Source organism: Lynx rufus, unplaced genomic scaffold (assembly GCF_022079265.1).
Source record: "Lynx rufus isolate CCGP_SWC_20201006 ecotype Redwood Valley unplaced genomic scaffold, mLynRuf1.p SCAF_1, whole genome shotgun sequence".
In the NCBI taxonomy this organism is placed as follows: domain Eukaryota; kingdom Metazoa; phylum Chordata; class Mammalia; order Carnivora; family Felidae; genus Lynx; species Lynx rufus.
The window spans coordinates 186,991,702-187,007,415 of NW_025814823.1; the positions used below are offsets into that span (position 1 = coordinate 186,991,702).

General features: G+C 36.3%; 1 protein-coding gene across 3 annotated transcripts in view; it reads left to right on the forward strand.

Annotated features, from left to right (window-relative positions):
• The window catches only part of GABRB2 (gamma-aminobutyric acid type A receptor subunit beta2), a 231,508-nt gene that overhangs the window by 112,658 nt on the left and 103,136 nt on the right, over positions 1 to 15,714 (forward strand). For all 3 annotated transcript variants that reach the window (XM_047073289.1, XM_047073280.1, XM_047073297.1), the window contains exon 5: positions 1,936 to 2,018. In XM_047073289.1, coding sequence (XP_046929245.1) covers positions 1,936 to 2,018 — 83 coding nt within the window. The remainder of the gene's footprint in view (positions 1 to 1,935; positions 2,019 to 15,714) is intronic.

A 15,714-nucleotide genomic window follows, 5' to 3' on the forward strand; every position in this document is an offset into this window, starting at 1 on the left:
CCAGGAGACCTATCTGCAATAATTATATGAGGTGAGGCAACAGGGCCATAGATTTTGAGGGAGACAATGGAGATGGAAAGGAGCCGAGGCAGAGTAGCTAACTCTTGGCGAAGGAAAGGAAGGAATCAGGGATGAACATCAGCCCTAGGATACTCAACTTCCTGCTTAAAAGAAAAACAAAAGTTAACAGAGCACAAACCTTAATGAAGCAGTAACCAAACTAAAGAGGTATGAACTACTTACACTTAGTTAGTCACATATTTCCATCCTACAACTAAGGAGTGGGACTCTCACACCTAACTGAGGAATTTCATAGACTCAGTCTACCTAGATTACTTGCAAACTGTGCCCAACCTTTTAATGAAAAATATCTATCTGGAGACTGTTTATCCCAAGCTGGGGCTGTATCTTATTTTTCTATTCTTAACTCATAGTAAAGTGCCCTTCAGAGTAGAGTGAGCCAAAGTTGGTCAAATTCAATATCAATTTCTTGTTAGTTTTTCTTTTTCCAGCAGATTTAAAGGACACACTGTATGTAGGTACTCTTCTATATTCTGTATACAAATCATTCTTATAGAAATCCTGTTAGGTAACTATTATTGTTGTTAATAATATCCCCTTCTCATAGATAAAGAAACTAAGGTTGGTTAAAGGATATTAACCATCTTGATGTCAATCAGTTAGCAAGACAGAATTAGAATTTATACCTGTGTCTGTTGTTTTCTAAAACTTGTGTTTTTTCATGACATTATGCTACCTTATTGATCAGAAAATACATGTTAACAAATCATTTAGAACTGTATGATTTTTGACTCCTTTTAGTAGATCTTCAATAAGAGATTAGTGAAAAATAATGACAGAGTGGCGCCTGGGTGGCTCAGTTGGTTGAGTGCCCGCCTCTTAATTTCGGCTCAGGTCATGATCCCAGACCTCTTTCTCTTTCTCTCTCTCTCTCTTCCCAGCTTGGGCTCTCTCGCTCTCTCTCTTTCTCTGTCTCTCTCATTCTAAAAAAAAGATGATGATAGAGAAATATAAAGGCATTAAAAGGACATGTTCACATCTTCCTGATAAAAGAATAAAGGTACCAGGTGTTCTAAATAAGTAAATCTGCCAATCCATGAGAGGACATTCTCTTAACAGGTCATGAGAATATCATTTTACTCAGCACAGAGCAAATCAGGTGATACATGAAAGGCTGATACTGTATTGTATTAAAGCACTTGATAAGTACTATACAATGTATATAAATGTCAAAAATGATGCATCAGGGGCGCCTGGGTGGCGCAGTTGGTTAAGCGTCCGACTTCAGCCAGGTCACGATCTCGCGGTCCGTGAGTTCGAGCCCCGCGTCAGGCTCTGGGCTGATGGCTCAGAGCCTGGAGCCTGTTTCCGATTCTGTGTCTCCCTCTCTCTGACCCTCCCCCGTTCATGCTCTGTCTCTCTCTGTCCCAAAAATAAATAAACGTTGAAAAAAAAATTAAAAAAAAATGATGCATCAAATCCAAGATTTAATTAACATTAGAGAGAGGAGGAAACAAATGTGAGTGGAAGAGGAATTATCTATGTTGATATTCTTAATCACCTGTAATGCTTAGAAAAATAAAGAGCCCTGGGACCATCCCTCCCTGCCCCAAGACATTCTGGAGGAAGGAAACTGCCTGTTTAACAAATGCTCCCAGATGGTTTTGGTACAAGTAGGTAATGGACCACACTTTGGGAAAATACTGATTTTGTCCAATTTTTTTTTAATACATCAGCCCAAGACTCATAAAGGAAAATGGTTATCTGAACTTGTGGCACCCTTTTTCGTTAGAACTTTGGCTTAAGTCAGTCTCCTAGAGGCCCAATTCTGTCCTCTTTGATACTTGGATTTAATTTTTCCAGTTCCAGCCATGGACCAGCTAACAGGATGTATCATTGCTATTTCTCTTCTAGAATCACAACCACAGCTGCCTGCATGATGGACCTAAGGCGGTACCCACTGGATGAACAAAACTGCACCTTGGAAATTGAAAGCTGTAAGTTTTTCTAAGAATGAAGCTAGACTGAACTCTGCTTTAAGGTTACTCTGGTTCATATCCAGACCACAGGTCCCGCAAAAGTACTGCTACTACAGTAAATCTGGTGGAGAGAGATGGAGTCAGTATCTTTCCTCAGTGATGCTGCCACCCTCTTAGTCTCATCTCTAAATCCCTGGGAGAGATATATAGGCAAGATGTAATTGAGCAATAAAAGAAAGATGCTAAGACCCTGGAAGAAGACCAAGGGCTATTCTAGGCATTTAAAGTATGGAATTGGTGCATACAGCTGCAACAAGCTTGGAAAAATAGGTGGTAATGGCAGAGAGACACAGGAAATCCCAATTGTCTTTGCCTCTCAGAGAGGTTATGTCTTTGCAATTGCAAAATAAATGTGGCCTCTGGACCAGTTAAAATATTCACAGAATATGGATTGGTGGAATATTTTTTGTTTCAAGGGACTACTATCACTGTCTAAAATTTAGTTTACATTCCTGCTAGAGGCCATATCATGAGCAAGATTGGTGTCTGTGTCTGTGTTTATTTTCTTTCCTGTGCTGACTTGTTTTGCAGTGTTGTTGCTTTTCTGGGCCACGGTTTCTTGATGACTCAATCATCTACCCTGTTGGGTGGGTGAAAACATTGATTTCATGACCCCTCTCCATTTTAGAGGTCATTTGAGATGGAAGAGGATTCGAATCTCTTTTCTTTGTCAGTTCTTTGCAATGTTTTCATGCCTCATCCCACCAAACAATTGGAAGCTGATGATTTTATATCCAGCATTCTAGATAATGAGTAACTTGACTGCTGTGTGGATGGGATACTCTCAGCTGTTGTGAGAAAACTCTAGCTGTGGCAAAGCAGTGCAACTCGAAGTCACTGCTCTGAATGGAAATACAAGCCTTTATGGAACACAGCTTGTATTTGGCCTGTTAAAAAAGAATAGCTTCCAGAGATTATTGAATTTACATGCATTTTTTTGAGGAATTTGATTTCATACTTGTGCTCTCAAATCATCATTATTTTCACTTTTGATCTTTGCAATAAAGAACTATTTAATGAAATTGGTCTATAGGATTTTGATAATTATTTTTATGTAAGTAATTTGGGATAACTTTGCACTTTATTAACTTATGATAGAATTAAAGTGCAGATTGTTCTTCGAAGTCCAAATTCTTTGGTTGTTTCCAATTGTTTATATAAGGATTTAAAAAAAAATTAGGTTGCCGTGTGCTAACAGTGAGGTTTCGGTAAGAGAATTTTTTGTGGTGAAATTTGAGTGGACTTTTAAATAATCAGAATTGTACACATGGTTGAAGCACTTGTACTCATGTTATTTCATTTGAGCTCTTCATAACCCTCCAAGGTAAGTAAACAAGTCCCTTTTATTTTAAAGAACTGATGCCTAAGGACACAGCCAACACCCAGGTGTTTAATGTAATTAAATTATAATTCTGACAAGGATTTTTTTTAAGTTAATGTGACAATTCTTCAGACTTTTAGAAAGTTTAAGTTTTAATAAAGGGGCTTTTACATTTCTCATTTCAATTCACAGTTACCCTATTAAATGGAGTAGAATAGATTTTTTCCACAGCCTTACTGAGATATAATTGATGTATAACATTGTGTAAGTTTAAGATGTATGAGGCAATGATTTGATAGATGTATATGTTGTAAGATGATTACCATAATAATATTAGTTAACAAATCCATTACCTCAGTGACATTGTGTGTGTATGTTGAGGACTGAGCTACTCTTTAGCAACTTGCAAGTGTACAATACAGAATTGTTAACTATAGTCACCATCCTGTAGATTAGATGCCTAAATATTACTCATATTTTAACTCATCTTTGTAAACCTTTAACCGTCTTTGATCATCTTCCAAAAACCCTCACCCCTGACAACCACCAAGTTACTCTCTGTTTCTATGACTTCAGTATTTATTTTTAGATACCACATATAAGTAGGATCATACAGTATTGGTCTTTGTCTTATTTCACTTAGTGTAATTCCCTCAAGTTTTATCTATGTTATTGGAAATGACAGGATTTCCTTTTGATCACCATAGCTTTGCAGTATAGTTTGAAATGAGGAAGTGTGATGCCTCTAGTTTTGTTATTCCTGTTCAAGAGTTCTTTAGCTATTCAAGGTCTTTTGTGGATCCATATAGATTTTAGTATTATTTGTTGTTCTATGTCTGTAAAAATGTATTGGAATTTAAATAGGAAATGCACTAAATCTATAGGTGGCTTTGGGTAATAGAGACATTTTAATAATATTAACTCTGATCTGTGAACATGAGATGTCTTTCCATTTATTTATGTCTTCAGTTTCTTTCATCAATGTCTTATACTTTTCATTGTACAGATCTTTCACTTCCTTGGTTAAATTTATTCCTAAGTATTTCATTGTTTTTGATGCTATTGTAAATGGGATTGCTTTCTTTATTTTGTTTTTAGAGTTCATTGTTAGTATATAGAAATACAACTGATTTTTGTATGTTTATTTTGTATCATGAAACTTTACTGAATTTATTAGTTCTATTTTTTGGGGGGAGGCAGTCTTTAGGGTTTTCTATATATAAGATCATGTCATTTGCAAACATGTAATTTTACTTCTTCCTTACCAATTTGGATATCTTTTATTTCTTTTTCTTGCCTGATTTTTCTGGCTAGGACTTTCAGTACTATGCTGAACAGACAGAAAATCATTGTTATATGAATGATCATGAAATATGTTATATTAATAATATATATGATATTCTGCCATTATTGGTAGGTAGTTAACTAATTAAGCTTATTGAAATGAATTTATGATCCTAGACTTTTAACAACTAGCTCTGAAGTTGATGCCTGACATTCAACCTTATTTATCCGTTTCTTTCTTCTAAGCAAACTTTAGGCATTCGTTTATTCTCCTTTTCCCTCTCCCTCACCCTCTCTTCTCCCTCTTTGCCTCTACCTCCCTTCTCCTTACTTTTCTTCTCTCCCTCCTTCCCCTCCTGACTGTCCTTCTTCCCTACCTCTCTCAAATGCAAATGACCTCAACAGTGGCATTACTAAATCATTATTACCTTGTCTCTATGCCAGCAATTCATATATTGGTTTAATGGCAAAGAAAATAATATAACTTGATTCTGAGTGAGGGAATATTAGGATTGAGTTTATTGCAAAGCCATTTAATATGTCCCATCCAGAAATGAAAAATAATGCAAAGAGAGCAAGGGGAGTATTATGTGTCTTTGAAATGGGAATAGTTAGGGGACTAATCTCTTATACTCTGAGCCAGATTAGTTGCCAGATTAGTTGCTAGAACTTTCCTAACAGCTCTATCATAGATAACTTCACAGGACTATGCCAAGTGTTCACTGAGATAGCCAGTCAGGTTTGTCCTTTTAGGACCTAAAAAAAAAAAAAAAATCCTACTGCTGCCCTTGTAGCAGCATCAGAAACCAGTTCTTGCTGTCCTCTCACAGTCACTGATTACATACATTATGTTGGGAAAGTCAACCCGCTTATCTGAGCCTCAGTTTCCCATAGATAAGAAGGGAATAATAATATCTACCACAACAAATTGTTATGAGGATTAAAGTAACTAATAATGATTAAAAAAAATACTGCACTTTGCTTGGTACATAGTAGACATCGAATAAATAATAACTGGTGATGATGATGATGATGATGATGCTTATATACCAATTTTATTATATTTAAAGATTCCTGTAGTGCTGGAGATTTGACCTAATTATGAGATCTAGTAGATCCAGGCAAGGAGAGATTGAAAACACAGCATTGTCCTTCTCAACTTTTACTTTTACATTCTAAGTAAGTCTCATTGTTTGTAGGGCTGTCTACTTCCTCATAGTATGTCTCAGCCAGCTGTGCCTACAGTATAAAATGCAAATTAATTTCTTTTACTTCTGTCAGTGGGAAAAGAATGAATAGTTAGCTTCAAAATCCAAAGAGGGAGATTTCAAAGCTCTTTGACATCTATCTGTACTTAGATGGAATGAAAGTACAATCCATTTTAAAATGTAATCCATTTGTGGTTTTGCCAACCTTTTACACTGGCCAGAGGAGACAGCCTCACCCACTGATCATCTAAAGTCTGTGCAATCAATGTAGCAAAATATGCCCATAAGTGTGTGTGTGTTGGCACAGGCTTCTTTTTTTCCTACAGATATTCACCATGCTTCAGGAAAGCAGGAAATAGAAATGTGTCTGTTGTTGTTGTGTTGAATTCCAATTTGGATATTTTGTAAAACAACTTGCTGTCAGATTATTGGTGGAATTAAGGCTCCATTTTCTTTTCAACAGCTTTATTTGGAATAATCTTTATTAAAGAGGGCAGTATAGATTGATATACTTAAGCAGACTAAGGTACTGAATCCATGTTTACTATGGCACAGGTTAATATATTTTGGATATAGCTCATGCTGTGTACTGCTCAATATTTTTGGAAATATACATACAGGGTTTTTAAGAACTTAGTGGAAAAGATAATGCATAGTGTTCTTCCACTCCTAAAGTGAAAATTGATGGCATCTTAGAGTATGTCACTAATACTCTAAGTATACCACTTACTATACCACTCTGTGATAATCAGAGCGGTATCACGGTATGTATTGTGGATCAGGGGACATTTATTTATTTTTTATTTTTTATGAGAGAGAGAGAGGGCGCAAGTGAGCAAGGGGCAGAGAGAGTTGGGGAGAGAGAATCCTACACAGGCTCGGCACTGTCAGCACAGAGCCCTAAGCGGGGTTTGAGCTCACCTGAAATGGGACTCAAATTGGAACCATGAGATCATGACCTGAGCCGAAGTTGTACACTTAACGGACTGAGCCACCCAGGCACCCAAGAGGATTTATTGAGTACGGTAACTATCTGGCATTGATTTCTCGAGTTAACTAAACAGGTCACTTAGCTTTTTCAAGCTATGGTTTCTCATCTCTACAATATTGCAATACCTTATAGATAATGAGATACGACAGAGATCTTTGTGCCATGCTTGGTACTGATCTTTCCATAGGTAGCAGCTGTTATCATTATTCCATCGTTATTATCATTATCAATTTCACCTGGAATATTGTGCTCACTTAGAGTCACAGCATTTTCGAGGGATATTTAGCAGTCAGAATTATCAAAATGTGAATGATACATAAAGTATGGAGTATGAAGAACCAGTAGAAGAAATGAGTGGGAGGAGGGATGTATCCTAGGAATGAGAAACCTAGGGAGAGAGTGGCAGTATTTGAATGGGATAGTTGTTTTCAAAAAATTGTAGTATTTCCTCTTAAGAGAGCAGACCATGTCCGCTCTGGGGGCAAAACTAGACTAATGGTAAAAGATGCCAAAAGGAACTTTTGGACTGAAATATTTTAAAAAAAGAAAAGTTCATAGCAGTTACAGCTGGTGAAAATCCAGCAGGTCGTTCAATGCTATAAGACCATTTTCTGGGGAAAAGAGGATTCTTGCTTTGGGCAAGTGATGGGATGATATGATTTCTGAGGAGCTCTGGGTTGATGGTTACTTGGTACCAGCAAAAATAGGAAGGACTTTAGTTAAAGGACAGTTAGGCAAGCGCTGGTTTCTGTGAAGATGCTGATCCCATATGTATATACATCTGGAAGCAATGTTATTTATGAAAAGATGAAAATCACATCCTGGCTACGATTTTAAGTAGATGGTGTGTGTGTTTTGCTGATGGTCTGTTGTTATTTAGCTAGCATCTTTCTTTTCTCAGATTTTCCTCACAGGAATATCTCTTACCATTGTGTGTGTGAGGAGAAACACTCAGACCCCCATATTTTCCTGCCTTTCTAAATAATTTTGGACCCCCTTGAGGGTTTTTAAATATATATATTTAGTTATATTTATAATTAGTTATAATTATTTACCTAGAGAAAATCAAAGAGAACTGCAAATACTCCATAGTGTCACTGCATACAAACTTAATTTGCATCGCTGTTCTATTTTGGTATTTTCTTGACTTGTATCTAGTGGCTTGGAAGTGGGGAGTTTTTCTTCCCCTCCTTGATGTGTGAGATACTTTGCTTCAATGTGATCTCCATTGAACCATCTTTGTTGAACAATCATTATTCTTATTCTCTTGTGACAATAAATAAGTACCAGGATGTGTGTTTAGAAACACTGGCATCTGATGCAGATAGTACTTGTGATTTGGGGTATTTGGACTTTAGAGCTACTGTCCTTACAATTTGTCCATTATGAGAAAGTGAAGAAGTGACTTAGATATAAAGGGTGCATCTTGATATGGAGTATGAAAAATGAAAATATTGAACTCTTTCCATCTAAAGCTTTTTTCCTCTGGAGTAAAGAGAAATCTTATTTTTTATTCACATTTTTAAATTTTTCTCTTTCTGTAGTCTATTTTCTCCTTCTGGGATTCCTACAAATAGATATTGGGTGTCTCACATCTATCTACCATGGCTCTGAAATACAATTTGTAGATTTTTATCTTGCAAATTACTAATATTTATTTTATTCTAAAGAAATTATTATTAGTATTCTATTTTGGCCATCCTGTTTTCAATTTCTAAGAACTGTCTTATTCTTTGATAGCTCATTTTCCATAGTCACTTGTTTTCTTATGGAATGTTCTCTTTAGTTTACAGATATCATTTAAAATTATTTTACAAGTTTTCTTCTCTCTTCATTGTTTGATATCCTTTTGTGATGGTATATGTTTATTTATTATGGTCTTTCTTTTTTTATGCTGTTGATTTTCCTTGTAAGTCAGCTAATCTTGGTAATCAGTTCATATTTGTAAACAAAGGGCTAGTTTGGCCAAGGAGTTACTGATACAGATTTTCTGAACTGATGTGGGTTTCCTTAGCACTTTTACATGACTGTTTTCATAGTCAGATTTTTCCCTGAATAAGGAGAGTGGGGACAGGAAGAGAACGGGGCTTGATGACCAGGCAGCCTTCCTCTTTAGAAGAGTAGGCTAAGACCTTTCACAGATAACCAAGGCTTATCTGAGGTTTAAGTACCTTAGATTATTTCACCCTTTCATTTCTGGAAGGATGTGATAGAACAACTTATCCTTTTATTCCCCTCCATCTGTAGCAGTACCCAGGGCTATCTGGCACTCTGTTCTGATTCTCTCTTCAGCCCAATATGTAAACTAGGAACCCAGGCAGCCCCACTTTGTTTAAGGAGCCTTCTTCCCGCATTGTCTAGGGGCAGTCACCACAGCCAGATATGAGAATAAGAAGTCTGGTGGTTGCATGGTGGCTCCTGCTCTGTGAACTTGCTGAGTCTGCAAATTCTCTAGTGCATAGGTTCTCAACTTTGCTGCACATCAGATCCCTTGGGGAGTTTTTAAAAATCCCAATGAACAAGCCACACCACAGACCTATTGAATCAGTCATTTTAAAAGCTCCGTAGGTGATAACAGTGAACAAAGTTGGGAAAGAGTCCTCTCGGGCATAGTTTTCACTCTTGAATGAGCATGAGAATGTCCTGGACAGTTTGCTAAACACAGATTGCTGGGTCCTATCCCTGGGATTTCTAACTTAATGGGTCTGGAATGAGGCTCAAGAATTTTCATTTTTCACATTTGTTGGTCCTGCTAATGCTGCAGGTGTAAAAACCACACTTCTCTGACTTTAGTGGGAAAATCAGCCCTCTCCGTTGCACTTCCCTGTGCAACACTTGTTTCCTTATTTGGTTTTTTCTATCTACATAACCCCATCTACATTCTAACTTTTGTACTTTTGTGATTTTCCAAAATTATTGGCCCATTGATGTAATGATACCTGCCTATTTTATAGTGCTATTATGGATTTTTACTGTTCTTTCTTTTTACACTTATTTCTATGAGATTTGAATAAGGTGGGAAAGGTAAATATACTGTCTTAGAGTGGAATTCTCCTTTTTCATACACATATTCAATGTTTAACTACATAAACAATTTTCAACCTCATTTTAAAAATTTAATAGCATATCACAAATATTTTATGAAATATTCTCTTCTAATTTCTTGTGTATATCTAGTATTCTACATGTGGATGAATCATAATTTATTTAATGGGTTCCCTATTATACATCATAAAATGACTACTATTTTGCTCTTTTTAATAATGTAATTTGTGCATGATTGAAGCTATCATTAAATACAATCAAGATTACATATCTATGTGTGTATATATATAACATATATATATACACACATATATATATATATATACATACATATATATAAGATTACGTGTGTGTGTGTGTGTGTGTGTATGGCTCGTCTGTACAATGTAATATGTAATGTTAAATTTAAATTAGTTATTTAAAAAAAACACTACAAATTCAGTTCTTCAGTCTAACTAGGCATATTTCATGTGCTCAGTAGCCACATGTAACTAGTATCTGCCATATTGGACAGTGTAAGTATACAGAACATTTTCATCATCTCAGAAAAGGCTGAGTAACACAAATATATGAGGCAAATTCATAGAAGTTGAATAAGTATATCATAGAAAAAATAAAATTTAAAGTCTTTGGGTATGATTTTACATATATCCTGATTTCAAAAATACTATAATATAAAAGGAAGCCAAAGGGCATTAGAATTGAAGTATAGTTATTTTCTTAATTGCAAAGAAAACCATTATTTTATGGTTCCTAAGCGGGCAAACCAAAAGGAAGCATAATTCATAGTGTTATCGAATTAGTATCTCCCATCTCACAGATGAAAATCTGCCTGCCATATTCATTTCCCGCAAGGCATCATTGGGCTCTCTCTGAGATGGTGTTCAGAGCAAAGCAGTTTATGAAGTGTGTATGTATATCTTAGTAAACATTAGCCTAACAGGTAGGATGTGGATAAACTATATTATCCTGGCAGTGATCAAGATTGCCACATGAATTCACAGGAACCTTTGGAATCTAGAGTTCTAGGTAGAGAGAATTTGGGGAGATATATTTTAGCAGTATACTCAGTCCCTTACCAGATTTTTGCCCTGTGTATATCAGGGTAAATACTGTGCCAAACCCAGGTAAATGAAACACAAAGGCTTCCACCCCTCATCTGTAGTAAGCTGACTTGGTAACTAAAAGAGCTCAAAGCTTAAGAGCTGTTCACCCCTCTGACCATGTGGTAAGCGCAGGTGTAAAGTTTCAGGATGTATTGGCACAGGCTCAGCTTGCAACTCAAAGAACAGAGAGGAGCAATTATAAGGAAATGGATTCCCATTATTGGTTCTAAACTGAAGTGTTTTCTTAAAGACTAAATAAGTTCCTGCGTCCCTCAGGACAGAGTTTTGGATTAGGCTCTGCTCAAAACCCTGTGCTATGTATATTTACCTTTCTGAAGGTGATGGCCACCTTTTATGTTTCTAATACTCATTTTTTTTCCTGTTTGGAAACTTCCATTAAAATTAAAAAAATTCGGTTGAGGTGCTCATTGTATTTTACAAATTTTTCTGTGGCAGATCTCATGGTGAGAGGGTGGTGGGGGTACAGACTTGTTTACTTGGTTTTCCTTGAGGCTCAGGAAAGGTGCCAACAGAGCTGTCACCAAAAATTGTCTCTTTTTGGCTGGGCTGCATTTTATACTGTATCCTAATTAAGTGAAAATGCCACATGTGTGGCTTTCTTAGCATTTTTTAGTGAAAGCTGGAGAGCACTTCAGGAAACCTGATGTGAACATCATAAGCCAGAGGCATAAATACACCCACAGACCTTCCCTGAAGCATTTCCAGAAGACTCATGTTGTTTTTGTTTGATAGTTGCAGCCCAATGAATTATAACTTAGACTGACTTTTCTCAGATCCTGACTCTGGCTCCTTGTGTTACCACTTGGAGATATGGTCCTTTCAGTAGGCTTTCAAAACTCTTGATTTGTTTTTGCAAATCAAACACCTTTTTCTTCATGATAGCTTCCAGAGTCTATCATCTATCCCTACTCCCACCTCCATTGCCTTCAGTACCATGATTATTACATTTGTTGTTATCATGATCACCATCATCAATAATAGTCACTACCATTTATTAAATGTTTACTTTGTATTAGATACATTGCTGTGTATACACATATAATCTCATTTATATATCTCATATGACAACTACTAATAGTATTTCTTCTTTACAAATGAGGATGTGGTACCTTAGAGAAGTTGTGCAACTTACAAAAGATCACACACATTAGCAGGTGAATGTCTAGCTGAAGTAAACAGAATCCAGTGAAGCTAGTTTAAGCAGAAAGAGACTTACTTAGCTTACAGAATTCTTGGGAAGACTGAAGAAACAGACTCTAGGCTGAGCTTTTACATATAATCCTCACAGTCACAGCCCAGGCCTGTGTTGACAGGCAGTCAGTGTTCCTGCCACACAGTATAATGACTACCTGCAGAACAGAGGGACCGCTGCTCTCACTAGACCAAAACCACACTGATTTTCAGGTAGTCTGTACTAATGAAAGAGGTGTTTTGTGCTGTGCCTCTCTCACTTCAAGCTCTGAAATCAAGTCTCCAACAAGTGTATCCAATTGGCAGAACCTCAATTACATTTTGAACCATAGACAGAAGTGAGGAATTATTATTAGGGCAGTTATTATTATTATTATTATTATTATTATTATTCATTATTATTGCTTGACCAAGCTGAGATGTAAATACAGATTTAATTTTAGAGCCCATGTCTCTAACCATTATACATATATTCTTTGTTTATACACCTAACATAAAATTAATATATTCCTGTTTGTATTATAAATAATTTATTTCTAATAATTCTATATTTATTAAATTCTACCTGCTGAGATATATGCTCTCAGTGGACTTTGTTACTTTCTTTGCCTGCCCCATATCTGAACATTATATTTGAAGAATCCCCTGCTTTATGAAACAAAGCTCACCTTCCATAACAGAAGTTGAAAAAGCCTCACACTCATTCTCTCAGCCTTACTTGCAACTAGAAGGTGGGTGCAAGACCAAGACTGTACCAATCCCATAACTTTGAATTGGAAATCAGTGCTGTGAGAACCAGTGACGGTGGGAAAGGCCAGCCTAAGAAAGTTAGGAGCTATGGCAGTGGAGGGATGGAAGTGTTCAGGGGAACATACAGCTGTAAGAACCATAGCACCCCTACCCAGTGAAGTTACCTTGATAACTCTACTAGGACAGTTCTGTGGTTTTGGACATTATTCCTGACTTCATAGTTTCCACACCTGGATTTCTGGCCTATTGTAAGTTGTTCAATATCATTTTAATAACTGTGTCTTCTATTTAATTTAACCCGTCACTTTATATTGTTTGCAGCTAAGAACCTTGATTGCTATGCTTTAAAAAAAAAATATATTTATTTTGAGAGAGAGAGACAGAGACAGAGAGTGGAGGAGGGCCAAAAAGAGAGAAGGAGAGAGAGTGTCCCAGGCACTCTGACAGAGCAGAGCCCGACACGGGGCTTGAACTCACAAACCATGGAATCATAACCTGAGCCGAAACCAAGGGTCTCAACCAACTGAGCCACCCAGTGCCCCATCTATGCTTCTTGAAAAAAGGATTATGTCTTATCCTTTATCTTTTATATTGCTTTGCAAATGACAGGTAGGTAGTGAAGAAATTCTTTACCAATTTAATTTAATTCATTGATTTCATCAAATTTCACTCTAGAACCATGCCCTCCCAAAACAAAATAGTGCCATGAGGAATTCCCTCTCTTGGGATTTATCACCCTCCCTGCCCCCAAGCTATTTGGCAATTGATTTCAGATTATTTGCCTGAAAATATTAGAGACTTTACATGAATTTTTCTGTGGCCACATTAGGTAGAGAGACAGGCAGGCAGAATTTATTGAGCACTTAGTAAGTGCTACGTGCCTTATATTCATGGTCTTATTTTATCCCATCAACCAGATGAGAATAAGAAATTAAGTAAAGGTTATACCTGAGGCATAGTCAGGATTCATTCTCAGTCAGTCATCCTCAGGGACCTTGCTATCAATCAGCCTACCACCACTTTGAAAGTATACAAAGGAAGATGATGCTGAAGTCAAATAAACATTAATGCTGGAACTGGGCATTAAGTTTTTAAGCTGTTTTAAGGTAAGAAGTTGCTCTACGCCCTTTGTCCCTGTAATTAAGGGAGTGTTTATACTCTATGGGTATGTGCATGTTAATATCATAATATTCATAAATGTGTCAAGAATTTATCAAACCATTGCTAGTCAGTCACTTTGTTTCTTTTTTCTGATGTTTAGAAAAAAATTAAAGATTTATTTCTCAGTAAAAGAAAGCCATTCATTGATAGTTTGATTTCAAATGGCCCTTTTTGTCACCTTTAGAAATAAATATTTATTATAGATATATATTCTGAAACATTTTTGTACTTGAACCCCTGACATAAAATGCTGTTTGAGTCTAAACTTAATCAAATTTACTGCCCAATGATAAGCTTTAGTGGACAGAAATAGAAAAAATACATTAAGGATGAGCTGGCCTTAAGTTGAATAATTGTTGCTGTTCTGATTACAATTGTATCAAAACAGTTTAATATGTGAGCAGAAGACAAAGTATTATAAATTACTTGCATATGCAAAACAAAGTTGTTACTTTAATGTGTCTTTCCAATTCTACCTTCTCTTCTTAGTGCTTATGTAAATAAAGGTCATGCTGCTTGTCTACAACTTTCTAGTTGTGAAGATACATTAGCAGAATGTTCCTTAAAAAACAAAAGACTCTTAAGATCTAAGGACTATATTCAATGTAATACTAACAATACCTACCATTTGAAATGCCAGTTTTGCAGTGAGCCCTTTACACTGATAAGCTTACTTACTCTTCACAACAGCCCCTTGGGTAAGTACAATGTCACACTATTTTACAGATGGGGAAACTGAGGTTTAAGTAATTTAAAATACACATTTGGAAGTGGTGACAATAGAACTCACTTAATCCTCAAAGCCTAATTACAGAGTATGATAATTTAACCATGTTGGTGATGCTTATTCATTGAGTTAATAAAAACAACATGCGCTTAAGAACACAACTTGAAACTGTAGCTCATAGTCAATTAAACACATACTTACTGGTACCTTACTGGGTTTAGGAAATCATCAAACAAAATGGGGAAAATTTTGTTAAAAGGGGCTCATTAAAGAGCCAGCAGAAGGATTTATTTTAAGCCAAAAGGGGTTTGGGATTCTCATTTTAACCATCTCTCTCCTCTGGGAAATCTGAGACAATGAGAATGCTTTATCAGGTTTTCCAGAAAGAAGAAAACAGATAATCTGCCCTATTCTCCATTGCCAAGTAGGGGATGAGTGACATTCCTGGAGCAATGAGAAGTCCTCAGTCCCTCTAATCACTCTGTTGTAACATTTCAAAGTCCCAGTGGGCCATAATGCAACTCATGCACCCAGAGGAATGGATGGAATATATTTAGACTCAGTGTGGTCTTTTGCTTTCTTCTAGGGCTGGTCTAACGTGTTACTTTTCAAGACCTAATTTCTAGCATTTTAAGCTTCTTAGTTAAACATCATGTGCATCCATAACTCAAGAAGAAAACCAAAAATATATGAGAATAATCTCTGAAGCACAATATGCCATATAAAAAACAATTATCTAAAATTCTCACTGAAACAAAAGAAAGTTTTTCCTCTTTTTGTTTTGGCCACGGAAAGCAGGAAGAAAGGATCAAAGATTAAAGGCTTCTTTTTGATATTCTTTCCTGGACC